Below are 16,638 nucleotides of genomic sequence, written 5' to 3'. Positions count from 1 at the left end.
TTCAAAGACTACTGGTTGCAGATCTGAAAGACTGTATTGTTCTTTAGTAGTGTCTCTTAAAGTTTGAAACTTTTACTTGAGCTGCAGTTAAATAGCCTGCTTGCTTCATTTTTGCCACAGTTCCATTTTAAACCTTCAGTCAGGAGAGTGCCAGGTGGCGGTGCCTGTTGGGATGCTGTGGCTTGCAGGAGGTACGTGATTGGGATGAATCCTTTCTCCTCGGGCAGAGCTGCTGAGGTTATGATAGTGTTTTTCCAAGCATTGGGTTTGGACTCCCAGAATTCACTCAGTCTCTACCCAGCTCTCTTCAGGTGGGATATTTTCCTTTTCTGCAGATTGTTTTGGGGCCATCTTCAATTACTTATTTTTCCTCAGACTTGTTCCTATTTCTGGTTTTTCTTTTCTGCTGATAGGTATGGTAGACTGTAGTTTTCAGTGCACCTAATTCTCAGATAGGCTCGGAAATTAGTAAGGTTTGCTTGAGGAAAGGCAGAGGAAAATTAGTCCCATCTACGTTTGATGTGTCGTGGGTTAGGCTGAGTCCGGCAACCAAACCCACGCAGCTCTCCCAGTCCAGTAAAATGGAGAGGAGAGAAAAGTGTAATAAAAGAGCTGAGGATCGAGACCGGAACAGAGGAGCACCCACCAACCACGGTTCCCGGGCAAAGAGGCTTTTTCTTAATGCAAAACTATTTATTAACAGCGACCTACAAAAGAGAAAAGCACACAAAAACGGTTACTTGAGAGAATAACAAGAAACAAGGCCAGGTCTTGAAACAACACCACTCCCCCCCCCCCCCTTTTGCTGCTTCTTCCCGACTCTACTCTCCCCCAGCGGCACAGGGGGCAGGGAATGGGGGAGCGCAGGTCAGTTCATTCCAAGTTGGTTACTTGCCGCTTCTCTTAAGGAAAAGGAGTCCTTACACCATTGTCCCTTGCTCCAGTGGATCCCCTACTCACGGCGAAAGCGTGAATCCTACCCGCTGGGGGGCAATCCTACCCCATCGGATTTGCCCAAGTGCGGGCTTACCAGTCCTGGGCTTTTAAGGAGCTGTAGCCACTCGCTCTGGCATGGGTCATCAATAAACTTTAAATGTGCTCCGGCGTGGGTCGTCATGTCGACCTTAAATGCGTCTCCGTACAGACTCTGAATGCGTAAAATGCGTAAATGTGTCTCTACCTGTGCCCATTGATTCACAATAGTCTCAGGCTCAGGCATCTCTTCCCGACGTGGGTCATCCACTGGTTGCGAGTGGGTCTCTGCTTGCTCCACCGAAGACTGTTTGCAAAGGGGCTGCTGGCAAGGGGGACTCAGCCGCGGCACACGTTGTTCCGTTCCATCTTCACTGACCTTTTATCTGTGTGGCCGTTTCTCATAGATTTCAGTCCTGTCTGGGTGAACTCGGCCCGGTGGGCGCCCCGCAGCGGGGCTCTCCCCGAGTTCCCCAAGCGGCTCCGCCGCCGCCATCCTCGACGGGGCGGGCATTGGGCCCGGCCCGGCCGGGAGCGGGGGCCGTGCCCCCTCCCATCTCCTTGCTCCTGGGCACAGGCACACACCTTTCCGGTTCCTTTGTCCGACGTAAATAGGGCAATTCGCAGAGGCGCCGATTGGCTCAAGCCCCAAGGGGGACGGGAGTCCGGTCTGATGGGCAGCTTCTGCCACCCGGACCTCCGCCCCCACTTCAAACCATAACAGATGTTAAGACTGATCAGATTGTGCATCTGAAGATCCAAGCGAGAGCCATCCATAGGCTGTGCTAGCAAACGGCGTGGTGTGATGAGAGAGCTGGGAGTGTGGAGTGAGGTAGCAGGGGCTGAGCGTCCATGCTGGGCACGCTTTGCAGGCTTTGCTTTGGTTAGCTCTAGCCTGGTGACATGGACTAACCATCCACAGAGTATATCTTCCCATTCAGTTTATCCACGAGGAATCATGTTTGCATGTTCTGAAACCCCTCCAAAGTGTGAAATGCAGCGGCGTGTGAGGTATTGTGCTCCCAATGAACTGAAATGCATACGTAGATGCACTAGTAGAAGGTGACTGGGAGGTGGGTCTACACAAAAGGTCAGTGGCTAAGACCCATCCTTGGCAAAAGAGACCAGACAAGCCATTACTGACAGCAAAATTAAAAAAGAGAGGTGGGATAAAGGGACTGAGGGAGATAAAAAGCCAAATATGTACCTTGATCAAACTTACGGCTTGCTGATCATCCAGTTTGCTGGTGGCATAGTTGTGGGTGTAGAAGTGTATTGTAGTACGAAGACCAGATTGGATTTTGATTTCAGCAATTTCAGGAAGTTGGAAAGAGGTTTACATTGGTGATGTAAACCTAAATATGAATAACTGATTCAACAGACTGTTAATACTGTGCAGACTACAGTGGCAAAGAATTATGATGTTTGTTAAAATGATTGAGATAAACATAAAGGCATGATATGAATTTTAGATATGTGGAGATTAGGCCCAGTATATGAAGTTTTGCAAGGGAAGTGATAGCCTGGACATGGAGGAGAGAGTATTTTAGTCAACCATGAAACGCTTGTTTAACTATAACTGGGCAAGGGATATTTTGGCAGCCAGCTTTTACTACCATGGTATTCTGAGCTGACAGCCATATGTTTTTACTGATGAACAAACACACCAGCTTTTCAGGTAAGTGCACATGCTCATACATAAAGTAAATATAATACACAGCAGCAGTAGAGGGGAAGATAGGAAAATGAGTATCGTGTTGTGATATCCATGTTACGAACACCCGTAACAATACTGCATGACCTGGAGTGCATACTCGTGCTAACATTTGTCTTTTTTATACTTTTAATGCTAGGTCTATCCTGAATTACAAATCACCAATGTTGTCGAGGCCAACCAGCCAGTTACGATCCAGAAACTGGTGCAAGAGGGGATGGAAGCAGTGCAACGGTCACCCACATATTGTGGTTCCCTACAGGTGTTTGGGTGAGTGACTGAGTTTGTCTGTTTTTTTCCTGCTCTTTGGTGTTTCAGTCTCTTCATGAAAAAGATTAAATAAATATATTTTACGTCTCTGTATTATCATCTTCTCTGAGGTGGGTTTTGTCCAGTTTTCAATCCTTTGGAACTGCATTAACTAGAGAGAAAATAACTCTTGCTCTTTCCAGTGCTATTTGCATGAGCAACTTGCAAACCAGGCTTTTGCTTACTCCCCCAATTTTTGTCATTATCTGTCCTCTCCCCTCTTTTCCTGCCTATAGACATGCATGTGTTTGCCCAGTTTACAGTTCTTGGCTTATAAGCTCACCATCTTTTCCATAAATAAATACTTCCTTTTCCCACTATTATTTTTTGAATATCTAGTACTTTGTCTCTTACTGTGAAAGACGATGGGAATCTGCTTTTACTGAAAGCAAGCAAGAGCTAGATTGGAAAGTCCTCTGTTTCTTCTGCAACTTTATTTTTGTAGCAGTTGCTTGCTATTCTCTTCTCTGTCCTTCATGCTTTGAATGGATTCACCAATTTAAAAGGGAGATTGTCCTTCATTTTTTTTGTTAACCTTTACTTCTCTGTTAGCCTTCTGTCAGCATTCAGAAAACAGAAATCATATTTCTTGTTGTTTTTATTAACATTCTAGGCACAACATTTTCTTGAGATTATTCCAAGAGTTATTTAAATATGTTGCTTTACTGGTGCTATTTGAATTGTGATAATTGGCTGCCTAGTTTCATGTTTAAATGCTGGAACTCAAAGTTGGAACTTGCTTTCCTACTAAGCAAAGGCAGCTAAAATGTCATGTGGAAGCAAATCAGGCCAGTTATTCAATGAAATAAATAATGAAAGAAATCCAGAAAATATGCAGACTTTTAGAATTTTTGTTCCTTTGTGCAGAATAGGTAAAACACATGGCACGCTCTGCCTGGTGCTCAGGCAGTGAGTATGCCAGCTAACAGATAGGACTGCAGGGTAACTAACAAGTATGCTACCACTATGGTCAAAGGTGCCAAAGCAGCAGATGTGCAAAACCTATACCAAGAAGTATTGGGGAAATTTATTTTTCAGTAGAGTTTCCAGAGCTGATGTTTGTATGGATATGAAATAGGTGTTTCTAGACTTGCAATATATCATTGCTGATGCTACTGCAGGTAAGGATGACTAGTTTATGCTGAGAAAAAGTGTTCAAGGAGAACCCAATTCAAGGCTTTTGGCGGAGGGAAGGACCTACCTTTAGTAATACGAATCCTGACTGCAAGGAGGAACCTACTACTTATTGTGTGTTTTCCAGACTTCTATATGAGTTGAATTGGTCACTTCCACCAAAAGTTTTAATGCTAAAAGTGACATGCTTTCTACTTATTTGTTGCTGTATTTCTTTAGTTTTCCCCAGTCAAGATAAAAACATCAGCTTGTACTGTTGATATAATTGCAGAGCTGGATAAGCAACTTGTCAGAAGTGGGACAGAACTGCAGTCTCACCTAGCTTCGTCATGATATATTTGATCAGATTCTATGTGAGTCCACTTACAGTAATTAAAGATGTGGTGGAAAAAGATCAGACTAGTGGAACTATAAAAACTAATTTTTGATTATTTATTGTATTGTCATCATAAGCAAAGCTCAGGATTACAATCAGAGAACTATTATGCTCAGGACGTTATACTTATGTAGATTTGGTCTGTGCCCTGGAGAACTTAGAACCTAATTTAAGATAAAAGACAATGTCATCGCAAGAGCAAATGAATATAAATTGGCCATGAATAAATTTAATCTAGAACTCATAAAAAGTTTCTGCAGGTTAAGGAGCTCCAAGAGTCTCTGGTAAAAGGAATAAGTCTAGTAATTTAAAGAAGTTTATAAATTTATGAACAGGATTATATGCGGTTCCCTGCAGGAATGAGGAACTGGACTTGGACTTTTAAGGTGTCTTTCCTGAGTTGCGATTTTGAATGAAAAATTATCAGGAATTGAATGTGTGCTATCTTACGTAGCAAGGTAGGCTTTGCTTGCTGGAGGCAAAAATTTAAGACATTTAAGCACCTCATGCCCATTAATGCTTTGCCCTAAGCTCCTATTTTATATTTTAAAATCCCCCCATATGCTATTTTTTGTCTGATTTCCTTGTAATAGAGGCTTATGCAGTTGTATCTGCCTGCATTTGTGTTTGTCATCCTTCTCCTATGCTGCCATTCATCTTTTGACTCTGACTAGAATAAAAGTAATGGAAATAAAAGCCTTAGATACTGGTGTTCCCAAGAGCTTACTGTGAGAAGAGTGGCCACATAATTACTTCTGCTGGAGGAGAGATGGTGAACATGGCCATTATCTGTCATTTCTCCATCAACCAGCCCCCTGCTTGTTGTGTGTGGTTAAAGTTGGACTTTCTTGAGTGTGGTGAAAGTGCATTAGAGAAGGAGGCTGGAGGAGTGAGTCGTTTTCTCACATGTGAGGCTGGGAGTACAGCCCATCAGGGGAAGTTGTCTTGCTTAGTACCCAGCAGCTTGGTGCTCATCTGTTGCTAGCAGCCCACGTTGTCCTCTCCTTTTGGCTCGCTGCCTTCATAGTGGTGAAGCTGGTCACAAGATGAACAGATCCTCTGAAATGAGAGGAAGCCTTGAAGGAAAAAAAAAAAGAAAAAGCGTAGTTTGGGGTTTTTAACAAAGACTGTTTATTTACTTTTCCTGTTGGGCAGTTACCCTTTTAATTTATTTATTTTATTTATTTGATTTTCTGTAGTATAAAGTTGTGGTAAAATACATTGAACACTCTTGCTGCCTTGTATGTCAAGGGGATAGATTGGAGGCAGGGAGGTGATTGAATTCAGTCTGTCAGTGTCTCATGGCTTTGACAGATTTTCTTTTTTAATAATTTTATGCAATATCATGTTGTTTGTTTTTTTTCATTTTGGTAACTAATCTTGTAGCCTGCACAGACAGCTCGATATGGGGATACTGATTTTATTAATTATCACCATAAGCAGTATTATATGTGTCTTGGAATACTTTTTCCTACATCTTATTTTTTACAGAGTTAAGAAGTCCTGAGAGCTTTTTTTCTTGGAATACTTTTCTTAAATCATATTTTTACAGAGTTAATCAGTCCTGAGAGCTTTTTTTTTTTGTCCTTCTTTGTCGCCTGCTAATACTTCTTAAATCTTAAAAGATAATTTTTTTTTAGAAGCTGGATTGTGCCTCTCGGCTCTGCATGTGCCTCCTAGCCTTGGTGTGGTAGCTGCTAGGGGACAGTTTCAGAAGTCGGGCACTGGCAGTGCCCATTCCTCAGTAATTTTAGTGCAAATAGACCCTTGGTGTAGACCACTGTTGAATCCATTGACTCTGGTAAGAATTAAGATGCCAAAATAAAGTTTGGCAGTGGGCAGCTGATTGCAGGGTTGTGTCTTACAAATTTTACTTTGCTGTGACAATCACTTTCAGTATCTTGAGTCAGCTTATAGTTTCTTCCATCTTGACATTTGTTTTGCACAGAGGCGAGAAACAGTGAGTGACAGAAATGTGTCTGCTTTCAGGCCAGAGCATCTTCACAGTCCATTTGCATCCCTGTCTTCAGCTGAGGCTTTGAGACGTGTAGGGAGCATATTGCTACAGCACTTGGCTGCTCCATTAGTTTTTTCTCTGAGACTCAGGCATGATGGTAGTTACTGCAGCTATTTCTAGCAGTATGCTTTAGTAATATTGATCAGATTTATTAGGTTACACAGCTTCATATTTTGCTTTCTTAAGTGGATACACTAAAGCATAAAAGCAATAATTTAAACAAGCCAAAATGAAAGCCTCTTATTTGAGTCAGACATGTGTCTTTGGAGTGACTGCATAAATATGCCCCCCTACCCTGCCCCCCGCAATGTTCTAATTGAACCTAAAGAGGAAGAGCTCTACTAGTTTAATTTAGTTTTAAGTACGGTTTTGTGCCTGTGTGCAGGGCTTTGCAATATTCTTAAAACTGCAAGCTTTGAGAAAACGTTCTCGTGCAATAAATCTGATTTACCGATGTACTCACTGCATGCTTCCAGGGACACAGGGGACTACTGTACAGTTTCAGTTTGTTGAAGACAGGAAGCTTCTTGTGAAAAGAAAATTGTTGAGTAAATTTTAGTTAACCTTTCTGAACATACTGCAAGCATTTACCTTGAAACTATCTCTATTATTATCTTCTTACTTTTAGAAAATGACATTTTCCAGTGTGTGGTTATTACAGCTCAGAGCTCTGTTAGGCACCTTATGACAGAAATAGGAATCTAGATGGATATTTAGGTGTCTTGAATGATGGTGTCAGACTGCTGTCTTGAAGGGAAAAAAATAATCTGGGATTTGAGTTGTTTGGGTTTTTTTTTCAGTAATACAAAGATTAAAGGGTTAAATTATGCTATTTGAGTGAGGAGTGTGCTGCTTGACATAGAGCCACAAATGTGTTTTCGGTGCTCAGGCGAAGATGATGAGCCATTGAGATGTGCTGGCAGAAGTGTGAAGATCTGCAGCGCTTCCCTGGGACGGTGTTGGGTGTGCGTGCTGGCATCGTCACACCTGCAGCATGCAAAAAGCAGGTGCTTTTAAGTCTGAGCCCTCCCAGATGGCGACAGCAAGCTTGCTGTGGGGCACAGGCTGCAGGGATTCATCAGGCAGTGCCCAGAAGCCCTTGATTTCCACTTCATTTTATGGGAACTGTTCTGCAAAACATCCTGGCCGCAAACTTGGCCTCATTAACATCGGGGGGAGATCTGCCAGCGGCTGCAGCAGGAGGGCAGGATTTCTGCCTGTCATGGGGCAGCATGGGCAATAAGCGGTTCTTGTTTGCTCTCTCCTCTCTTCAGTTCTTGCCTGAGGAAAAGCAGCTGGCAAATTTGTGCAGTGTGGGCTGTGAAATGAGGTAATTCACTCCGTGTTCCCAGCTGGCAGCGGGAGCGGGCATCCTTCTCCTAGTGCCATGATTCTCTGAATACCTTGGATAAACGTATGCCTATCCTTTTCTGAATAGATGACATTTCATTTACTCTTGGTGAAATACACCCCAGCCTTGCTGCTCCTCGTGCACCATAGCCCTGGGGGGAGGGAGAGAGAGAGAGAGGAGAAGCTAAATTATGCCAACGTCCGTGGAGCGATCTGTGGGCATGGCAGACAAACAACTGCGAGGTGGGGTGAAGAGGAATTACCAGGGCGTTGATTAACTGCGCTGCTTAAAGTGCTTGCTGGCATACTGACATATGACTCTGTTTTGTTATCCCTTAATGTGTACTGCTAAGCACTGTATTCAGGCAGCGTTTGAAGGATCCAGATGTATTGGAATATCATTATGTATGTAGCCTCTGTCAATCAAAACATGATTACTTGCAATCATTTGTTCATAAACAAGTGGATTAGGTTATATGACAAGTATATTTTGCTGTTTGGTTATGTAGTGAAAAGCTGGCTTCTGTTTCTGGTTTTAACAAAAACATCTTTGAAAATATTTATTAACTTGTCATGCTTTATTACTGCAACAGCTCATAAAGTTATCCACTTGTTGATGTCAGAAGAAAAGGCGTACTTCAGTTTTGGTATGCATGCCTAGCCAATTAGACCGAAGAAAACGCCAAGATTATGCCTGGAATGAATCATTTAAGTAGAGATATTGTAATTGACAGTTCTCTTGGTTCATCTGGTAGTTTACTTGCAATTTAACTGTGGGTTTTTTTCACACAAGCATGTGAAATGCCTGTTTTATTTCTGCTACACGGCAGTACTTGCTATCTTTTTTTCCTCTCAGCTCACTGTCTAGTGCACCTATTTCTGACTGCAATTGCAAAGCTTCTCCTCCAGATACTTTGGAAGCACTTTCCACTGGCTTTTCCATGCAGTGCCTAATCAACAGAATGACATTAAATAATTGTCTCGGAGTTTTCCTGTCCCTGCTAGTTTAGTCCTCTGCCTCCAGCTTGCCTCAGTCTCCACTCAGCCATGTGAGTGATGCAGACAAGCCTCACACCACACTCTTTTTCCTAAAATAAAAAAAAAAAAAAAAACGCACTTAGTTTCAGCCTACACAACTACATCATGTCTAGTTTTTTCTGACAGCATGAGCTGGGAGGAAGGAGAGGATCTCCAAGAAGATTGACAACCTGAATTGCTTAGTGAGGAAACCATGGGTAGAGAAATCCAAGGCACAACTATTCATTGGGAGAAATAGATTGTCTCTCTTCATTACTCCCTCACAGACAATATTCCTACCTACTATGGTATTTTTGGTATAGTGCTGGCGGGCGGGTGAGAAAGCCCTGCCTGCACAGGCTAGGTACGTTTTTTTGTGAAACTGCAAGCGCTGCAGGGATAACAAGGTGTTCTGACACAGTGGCTTCCTTCCACTGCAGCAAAGCCTTGGCAGGTGCTCCTTAGCCAGGTCCCTGCCCAGGTCCAAAACCACGCTTGGCTGCATGCCGGCAGCTCTTCAGCGTTGTGCTGGCGGTCAGAGTTTTCTCATTTTCTGCATCCTCACAGCTGAGCTAATTGCAGCAAGCTTTTAGGGCCTCAATTCATCAAGTATGTTCTTAAATGTACTTCTGTGCAGTGGTGTAATTGAGAGCATGTCCTGACAAGCTTCACTGAATAGGAATGGTTTTCTGTATATACCTGAACTCTGTTGGCCCAAATTTTATGGTCAGCTTCCGTAATAGAGGAGAAAGTGACTGTTAAGTTTGGGTTACTGATCACTCGTAGAAACAACGACGAGTGTATCCTTTTGTTATAATTCTAAGTAGCTGTATTGCCTTGTGATTTGTAGCTGTGTCTTCCCAAGTATTTTCTTGGCAGAGCAGAACTGTATAAACCATTAAAGTGGCCTTTGGCGTGTGGCAGGGGACAAAATATCATCAGCTGGAGGAAGAGGTGGGGAGTGGGCAGAGAAATCCTGAATGAGATCACCCACCAGTAGCACAAAAACTTCCTCAGACAGTCACGAATCTGTTTCTGGAGGCTTCCACCTCCTCACTTGAGCTGAACATCGGTTCAGCTGTTGGTTTAGCCAAATCCTAGCTGAAGGCGTGGAAACCTTGAAGTGAGGAGATAAAGTAAAATTAGCATTCTGGTGGTGACCAGAATGTGCCTTTATGTATGACTAAGAGTAAACATAAAACATCTTATTTTTGTATAATAAACCCAGAAGAAATAAATCTGCACTTGTATATTTCTGTGCATTTTTAGAGTGTACATATGTTTTACTTGTTTGGTGACTGCAGTAAGGTTTTCATAAGAAAAGGATTTGTGAAACAGGTCAAAACAGAAAAACTTTTTGAGACCTTGAACATAGCAGCTCTGCAGATGTAATCCTCAAGCAGTGAAAGAATTCCTTATAGGTAAAAATTGAAAATGAGAGGCTTATTTGTCTCTTTACAATAGACAAAAGAAACCAGGACAGGTGGTGTACGCACTTCAGGAGCAGCTCACAGGAAGCGGTCACTGACATTTGAAAGTCTTCATAGCTGTCTATTAAAGACAGCATTACAAGTTGTAGTAAATACTGTTTCTTTCTTTTCTCTCTCTCTCTTTTTTTTTTTTTTTTATGTTTAGGAGCTTGAAAAGATACTTCAGTTTTCTGTTCGGACAGCCAATGCTACCTGGACTAAGTTTTCTGTCTCTTCTAACTCTGTCCAGGTTATCTGAGTGTGTCAGGGATTAAAAGCAGCATGTTCCTGCTTTTTCTGCAGTGCTTTATATAAAATGAGTTAACCACAAAAAGTAGTGCTGGAAGAGTATTAATAAGGTTAAAAGAGCTCAAAAATTAGGAAAAGGGGAAGCTAAGGTGGCCTCCTGACCATAGTTCAACCCCTCCTGTGCAGTGGGTACCAGGGAGACTGCAATTGCGGGGCGACCCCTTCTGCCTGCCCTGCCCTGCTGTCTGCGCCTGAACGAGTAATTCCATGTGTTCTTCGGACCTCTCTCACAGCCATAGTTACTGCTCGCCACTCAAATCCTACCTGAAGACAAAAATAATTTTCCTCTTAGAAGTTTCTCTAACTTTACCCGCGCACTTTGGAGACACAGGTTTAGTTTCATAAAGGTCGTGAGGTGACAAGCATCATCCCGAGTTTATAGCTGGAAGGTGGGAAGGAGGCTGGGGAGAAGTTTCAAAACCTGAAGTATCTGTTGGTAGTTGGGTTCCAAGTGATAAAGCACTCGAAATGTGTGTGTGCATACGAGGATTCTTTATGAAGCATATACGTGTGTTGGTTTCGATAGAAGCGTGTGTTCACACATGCATGCAACCTTGTGAGTAATGCATGAAGCCACTGCATAACTTTCATAGCTTGTTCATTGTACACATCCAGCTTTTGGAACAGACAATCCAGGAACTTTTCATCCGAGTGTCTTGTGGTGCCACAGAGCTGATTTATCCTTTTTTTTTGGTGTTTCCTTCAACATACAGTACTTAATTTTGCAGTGGGAGAATTCTGCTAATTAAATGTGCTGTTTGCTTAGCCTTTTAGGAAGGAGAGTTGGGCAGAGGGAGAGAAAGGAAGTGTACATCTTACCACATATCATTAAATTGATTTGCATATGGAGCATCTTCCCACAGATTTCTGTTACCTAGCTGAAAGCACTGTGAAGATCTCCTCCTAAATGCATTCTGGTCTCGGAGAAGGATTGAACGTTGCCAACAGATTTTGTGCAGTTGTTAACTGCAAAGGAGGAGTTAGTTGTGGGAATCACTGGATATTTCTAAAAGGTGCTGGGGAAGATCCTGGAAACGCATTTCAGTAAGCCTGTCTGGGAATGCTGGTGGTGCTTTTTGAAGTGCTGAACACCTAGGAATATTGGACTTGTCAGTGAGTATAATATTGAGAAAGAGACTCTCTTGGGTTTTTTTTTTTAAAGGAGTAGGTAGGCAAATAGATAGTGTGTCTACTTTGATTCCTCAAAAGAAATTTAACAAGGTCCATTACCTGAAGCTATTAAAGAAATTAATCTACCATGGAATAGAAGAGAAAACTCTTATATGGCTAAATAAGGAGAAAGATAAAAAAAGGCAGGAATTAATGGTCCATCCTCAAGGTGGAGAAAGGTCACCAGTAGAATCTCAAGGGATTAGTTCTTGTGCCTGCGACATTAAAGTATTTGTGACTTGGAAAAGAGGGTAAATCGTGAGGTGACCCATTTGATGACATTAAGTTTTTCTGGGTAGAATTAATGAAGGCAAACTGTGAAGAATTTCTGATGGATTTTTGGTACTGATTGACTGGAGGTAAAATGGCAGGCAAAAATTGGTGTACTAAAGGCAGTGTACATGGGAGAAGCACAAAATAAATTAATCTTACCTTAGTGTATATGGTGATACTGAGAGTAGCCTCTGACTTCTTGGGACTGAGACCTTGGGTATTAATAGCTCTGTGAAAACAAAGATTCATGAGTGCGATGCAATGTTAGGGGTTATTAGGAAAGGAATGGGGAACAAGACAGAACATAACTGTACCACTGTGTCAATTATGGACTTACCTTCATTTGTGAACACTGTGTGCAGTTCTGATCTTCCTTATAAGTAGTATATAGTAGAAATTGAAGAGTTTAAACAGTGATGGTGAGTGCTCGAAGTATGACGTGGCTACCATAGAAGAAATGACACAATAGACCAGAACTTTTCAGCATAGAAAGGAAGATACCTGGAGGGTCTGACAGTGCTCTGCAGAGTCAGGAGTATCTTGGAGAGGATGGATGAGGAATGGTCATTCACCTTATCTTTCACAATGAGACCTCGGGTTATCAGATGAGACCAGCAGGCTTGACCAGGCAAGCAGGAGTCATTGTATAGTTGTATGTTTTGTTGCACAGTGTATATGAGCTCCTCATCCCTCTGCCACAGAGTCTGGTGGATGCTGGTTCGAAGTCCAACAGGACAATTCACTGCAGGGTAGCTCATCAGGTGTTAGGGAGCTTAGTCTTGTGTCTTTGGAGGTGGTGGTGAAACATTGTCTTGGGGAAATACTGCCACATGGTCTTCTACACTTTACACCCTTTTTTGATGTTGCGTTGTAGGTACTTGCTGTTGACCACTTGAGCCAAAAGGATATCTTGGACTGAGATAGGCTTTCCTATGCTTATGTGGGTTCCTTTCCTGTATCAAAGAGTGCTTATCATCAGACTTCTTAGCCCTGTCCCCTCTAACCTGTTGCTTTCCTGCTTTTCTGTATCTGAGGGCTGCTGCCCCGTCTTGCTCTTCTTACCAAGTCCCTCATTCCAAGTCTTCCAGCATTGCTCCCTTCTTTGGCTCCCCAGGCCCTACTGTCTTGTCCATCACCATTCCACTCAAGTCTCCTTGCCCCCGGCACTGCTGTTTCTTCACCTCTCCTTTCCTGCTGAGTAATCCTCTTCCAAGCTTGGCATCCTTCTCCTCCTCTCAGCATGTCCTCTTCTGCTTCCTCTTAGCATCTGCTATCCAAGCCAGTCTTACTTGTGTCTACTTCCCAGCCCTACCATGCATCTTCTGTCATCTCATTTCACATCTGTCTTGATGCTGCCTGAGCCAGGCAGATAGACACCCTGTGATCTTTCCTGGGAGCAATGAGATCAGTCTATTCTAGCACAGATGCAAGGTAGCACTTAGGAGGAGAAAGCATACGCTTCTGTCACAGCAAAAACGTGCTCTGCGTTCTCAGTGGTAAGGTGTTTGTGCAAGGTGTTTGTGCATACCTGTCAGTGCTTCATCAGATGTAAAGAAAGATATAGTTGCCTCAACTTAACTTCTATTTTATGTTTTATTTTCAACAAATTGCAATAAAATTTGCTTTATTAAAGCCGTCTCGGTTATGACTGTTACAGACACAGACTGAGAGTTATTTTTGATGTTGCTTCATTTGTGTTGAAGGAAGATCCTGTTGCTCTGTTTGACAGATGACCTAACTGCTGTGAGATAATTCTACTTAAAGCTTAGCTAAACTAAGATGGCTTTGTGTTGTGTAACAGAAACGGTCAGTGGTTTCCTCATTGGTGGTATCTGATGAATGTTTTAAATGGTCTTTGATTTCCCTTTTTCAGTGAAAAATTGAGATCTGTGATTCCATGTTTCCTTACAGCTGTATTTAATTCTTATTTTAAACAAATAAAAACACCAACAAACACCCACACCTTAAATCCTTAAGATTTAAGAACCAGGTTGCTATTACTGAAACTTGATGAGATGAATCCTGTGACTGGAGTCATGGACAAGGGAAGAGCTACAGATGTCATCTATCTGGACTTCTGTAAGGCCTTTAACGTGGTCGCCCGCAACGTCCTTCTCTTTAAATCAGGGATGCAGGGATTTGATGGACGGACTGTTTGGTGGATGAGAAATTGTTTGGATGGTTGCCTCCAGAGGGTAGTGGTCAACAGCTCAATGTCCAGATAGAGACTGGTGATAAGTGGTGTCCCTCAGGGGTCCATATTGGGACCAGTGCTGTTTAATCTCTACATCAGTGACATAGACAGTGGGATCGAGTGCAGTCTCATCAAGTTTGCAGACAACACCAAGCTGAGTGGTGCAGTTGACACACCTGAGGGACAGAAAGATACAGACCTGTTGGAGTGGGTCCAGAGGAGGACCATGAAGATGAACAGAGGACTGGAGCACCTCTGCTATGAAGACAGGCTGAGAGAGTTGGGGTTGTTCAGCCTGGAGAAGGCTCAAGGGAGACCTTACTGCAGCCTTTCATTGTTTAAAGCAGGCTTATAGGAAAGATGAGGACAAACTTTTTAGTAGGGCCTGTTGAGATCGGACAAGGGTAATGGTTTTAGACTGAAAGAGGGTAGATTTTGATTAGATCTAGGGAAGAAATTCTTCACTCTGAGGGTGGTGAGGCACTGGAACAGGTTACCTGGAGAAGTCGTGGATGCCCTGTGCCTGGCAGTGTTGAAGGTCAGGCTGGATGGTCCTCTGAGCAACCTGATTTAGTTGAAGATGTCTCTGTTCATTGCAGTGGGGTTGAACTAGATGACCTTTAAACGTCTCTTCCAACCCAAACTGTTCTATGATTTTAAGATATTATTCCCCCCCCCCCTCCCCCCCCCCCCCCCCCCCCCGGTATTTCTATCCTGTATGTGACTTCTAACATTGGATGAGCTGAAAATTTTTTAGTCTTTGTTTGCAATTCATTATCTGGTAGGCAAGATGGAAGAACAGTCTCTTAAGTGCTGGCTTTGTTCTTCCTGTGCATCAAATCCAGCATTGCAACTTGAACAAAACAAGTAAACACAGAATAACAATGTTTCGAGTTCTGAAATCCCAAGGAGGAAAAGTGGTGGTAATGGGCAGAACTTTGGGACAGAGCCTCTTGGTTGTGAGTCATGCTGTTGAAACTGCATTTCTCAAGTCTTTTGAGGGAGCAGGTTAGGTTTGTGATGTGCTTTTTAAATACCTGTTTCTTGACTGAGGCTGTGCTGTCCTTTATCTCGTGTGCGCAGCAAATAGCAAGCAAGGTGGTGATTCTACTTGACCGTTACTTTGTGCATAAGCAAATGGGTGAATTCCTTGGGAACGCTGAGGGCGGTGCCTTGGGTTTTATCATTGAGTTATGTCTGTTACTGCTTCTAGATCCCCTTGGGTCTGGGAGCAGCTGAATCACCTCTCATTGCATGAAACGAGGGTATAAGCAGCCTCTGGACAAAAGCTGTTATTGCACACCTTGAGTTGTACGCTGTGTCCATGTTGTTTTTTTCATTACTTTCCATAGTGTGATTGTGCCCATGTAATTTAGAGGTGGCCTTGCATTAAAGGTCTATCACTTTGAATTTAAGTTCTAAAGTGGCTTCTAGATTTGGTGGTTCTTTTATGTCACAATACTTCCACCAAGACATCAGAATTACTTTTCATGAAAAATGTGTTGTTTTTTTAAGTAGCACAGTAAAATGGTTCTTATTTTTTCTATTTTCTTACTATGGTTAACAAATTATATATGTACTATAATCAACAGTCTATCTCTTTGGTTTTTGTTATCAAAGCGCTGGTATGAATTAATCTTCATATTGCCTTCTTAATTCAGGCAGGCAAAAATCCCTGTATTTAATGGCTTCAGTGGTTTTCTGGGAAAGATACTTTGTCCTTCATTAAGAAACTTTAGACATTTGCTCATAAATATGCCCTTACATTCTCATCCTTAGTGGATAGCCTGGCTTCTGGGGAAAATTTGTTTCAAAGGGCTCATCTGTAACCTTGGAAAAGCATTTGCAAAATGACTTTCAGTAAGAGTAGGAAATAACTTGGTTATTTTTCAGTAAAGTATTTCTCATTTAGGGCACATTACCCTTCAGGCAAAGAGGACTGATAAAGCTAGTACTTAGGAAGTGACAGCATAGCACCTCAGCATTATCTGCCCTCAAAGGATGAATTATCCATAACCGGCAAGGGGAGACATGGCAGCATTACGGGGCTGTGCTGGAAGTCGCTCAGGTCTAGCACATGTTCGTTCATCAGACCTTGTTGCTGACGATCTTGAGATGAAGGAGAGGTACGGCATCATGTTGACTGGCCTCGTACCTGGCAGCGTTCACACAAAATGGCAAGCTGGGATTCATGGGCTGCAGGGCAGCATCCGCAGAACTGTATTGGGATGACACCAGCCGTCTTCTCACTGGATGGATCGCGGCACTCGGAGTGTGTCCCTAGGGAAAGAGTTACAGCACTTCATGCTTGTGCAAACATCCGAAATCTTTGCA

At 42.7% G+C, this 16,638-nt stretch overlaps 1 protein-coding gene across 1 annotated transcript in view; it reads left to right on the top strand.

The window, feature by feature from the left end:
• The window catches only part of APP (amyloid beta precursor protein), a 189,946-nt gene that overhangs the window by 30,275 nt on the left and 143,033 nt on the right, over window positions 1-16,638 (top strand). The window contains 2 exon segments of the mRNA XM_086631552.1: window positions 2,826-2,885; window positions 2,887-2,956. Of these exon segments, the coding sequence (XP_086487678.1) occupies window positions 2,826-2,885; window positions 2,887-2,956 (130 nt within the window).

This window comes from Tauraco erythrolophus, chromosome 1 (assembly GCF_009769465.1).
Source record: "Tauraco erythrolophus isolate bTauEry1 chromosome 1, bTauEry1.pri, whole genome shotgun sequence".
In the NCBI taxonomy this organism is placed as follows: Eukaryota; Metazoa; Chordata; class Aves; order Musophagiformes; family Musophagidae; genus Tauraco; species Tauraco erythrolophus.
The sequence above is the reverse complement of the archived record's forward strand: the minus strand, read 5'-3'. Positions and strand labels throughout refer to the sequence as shown.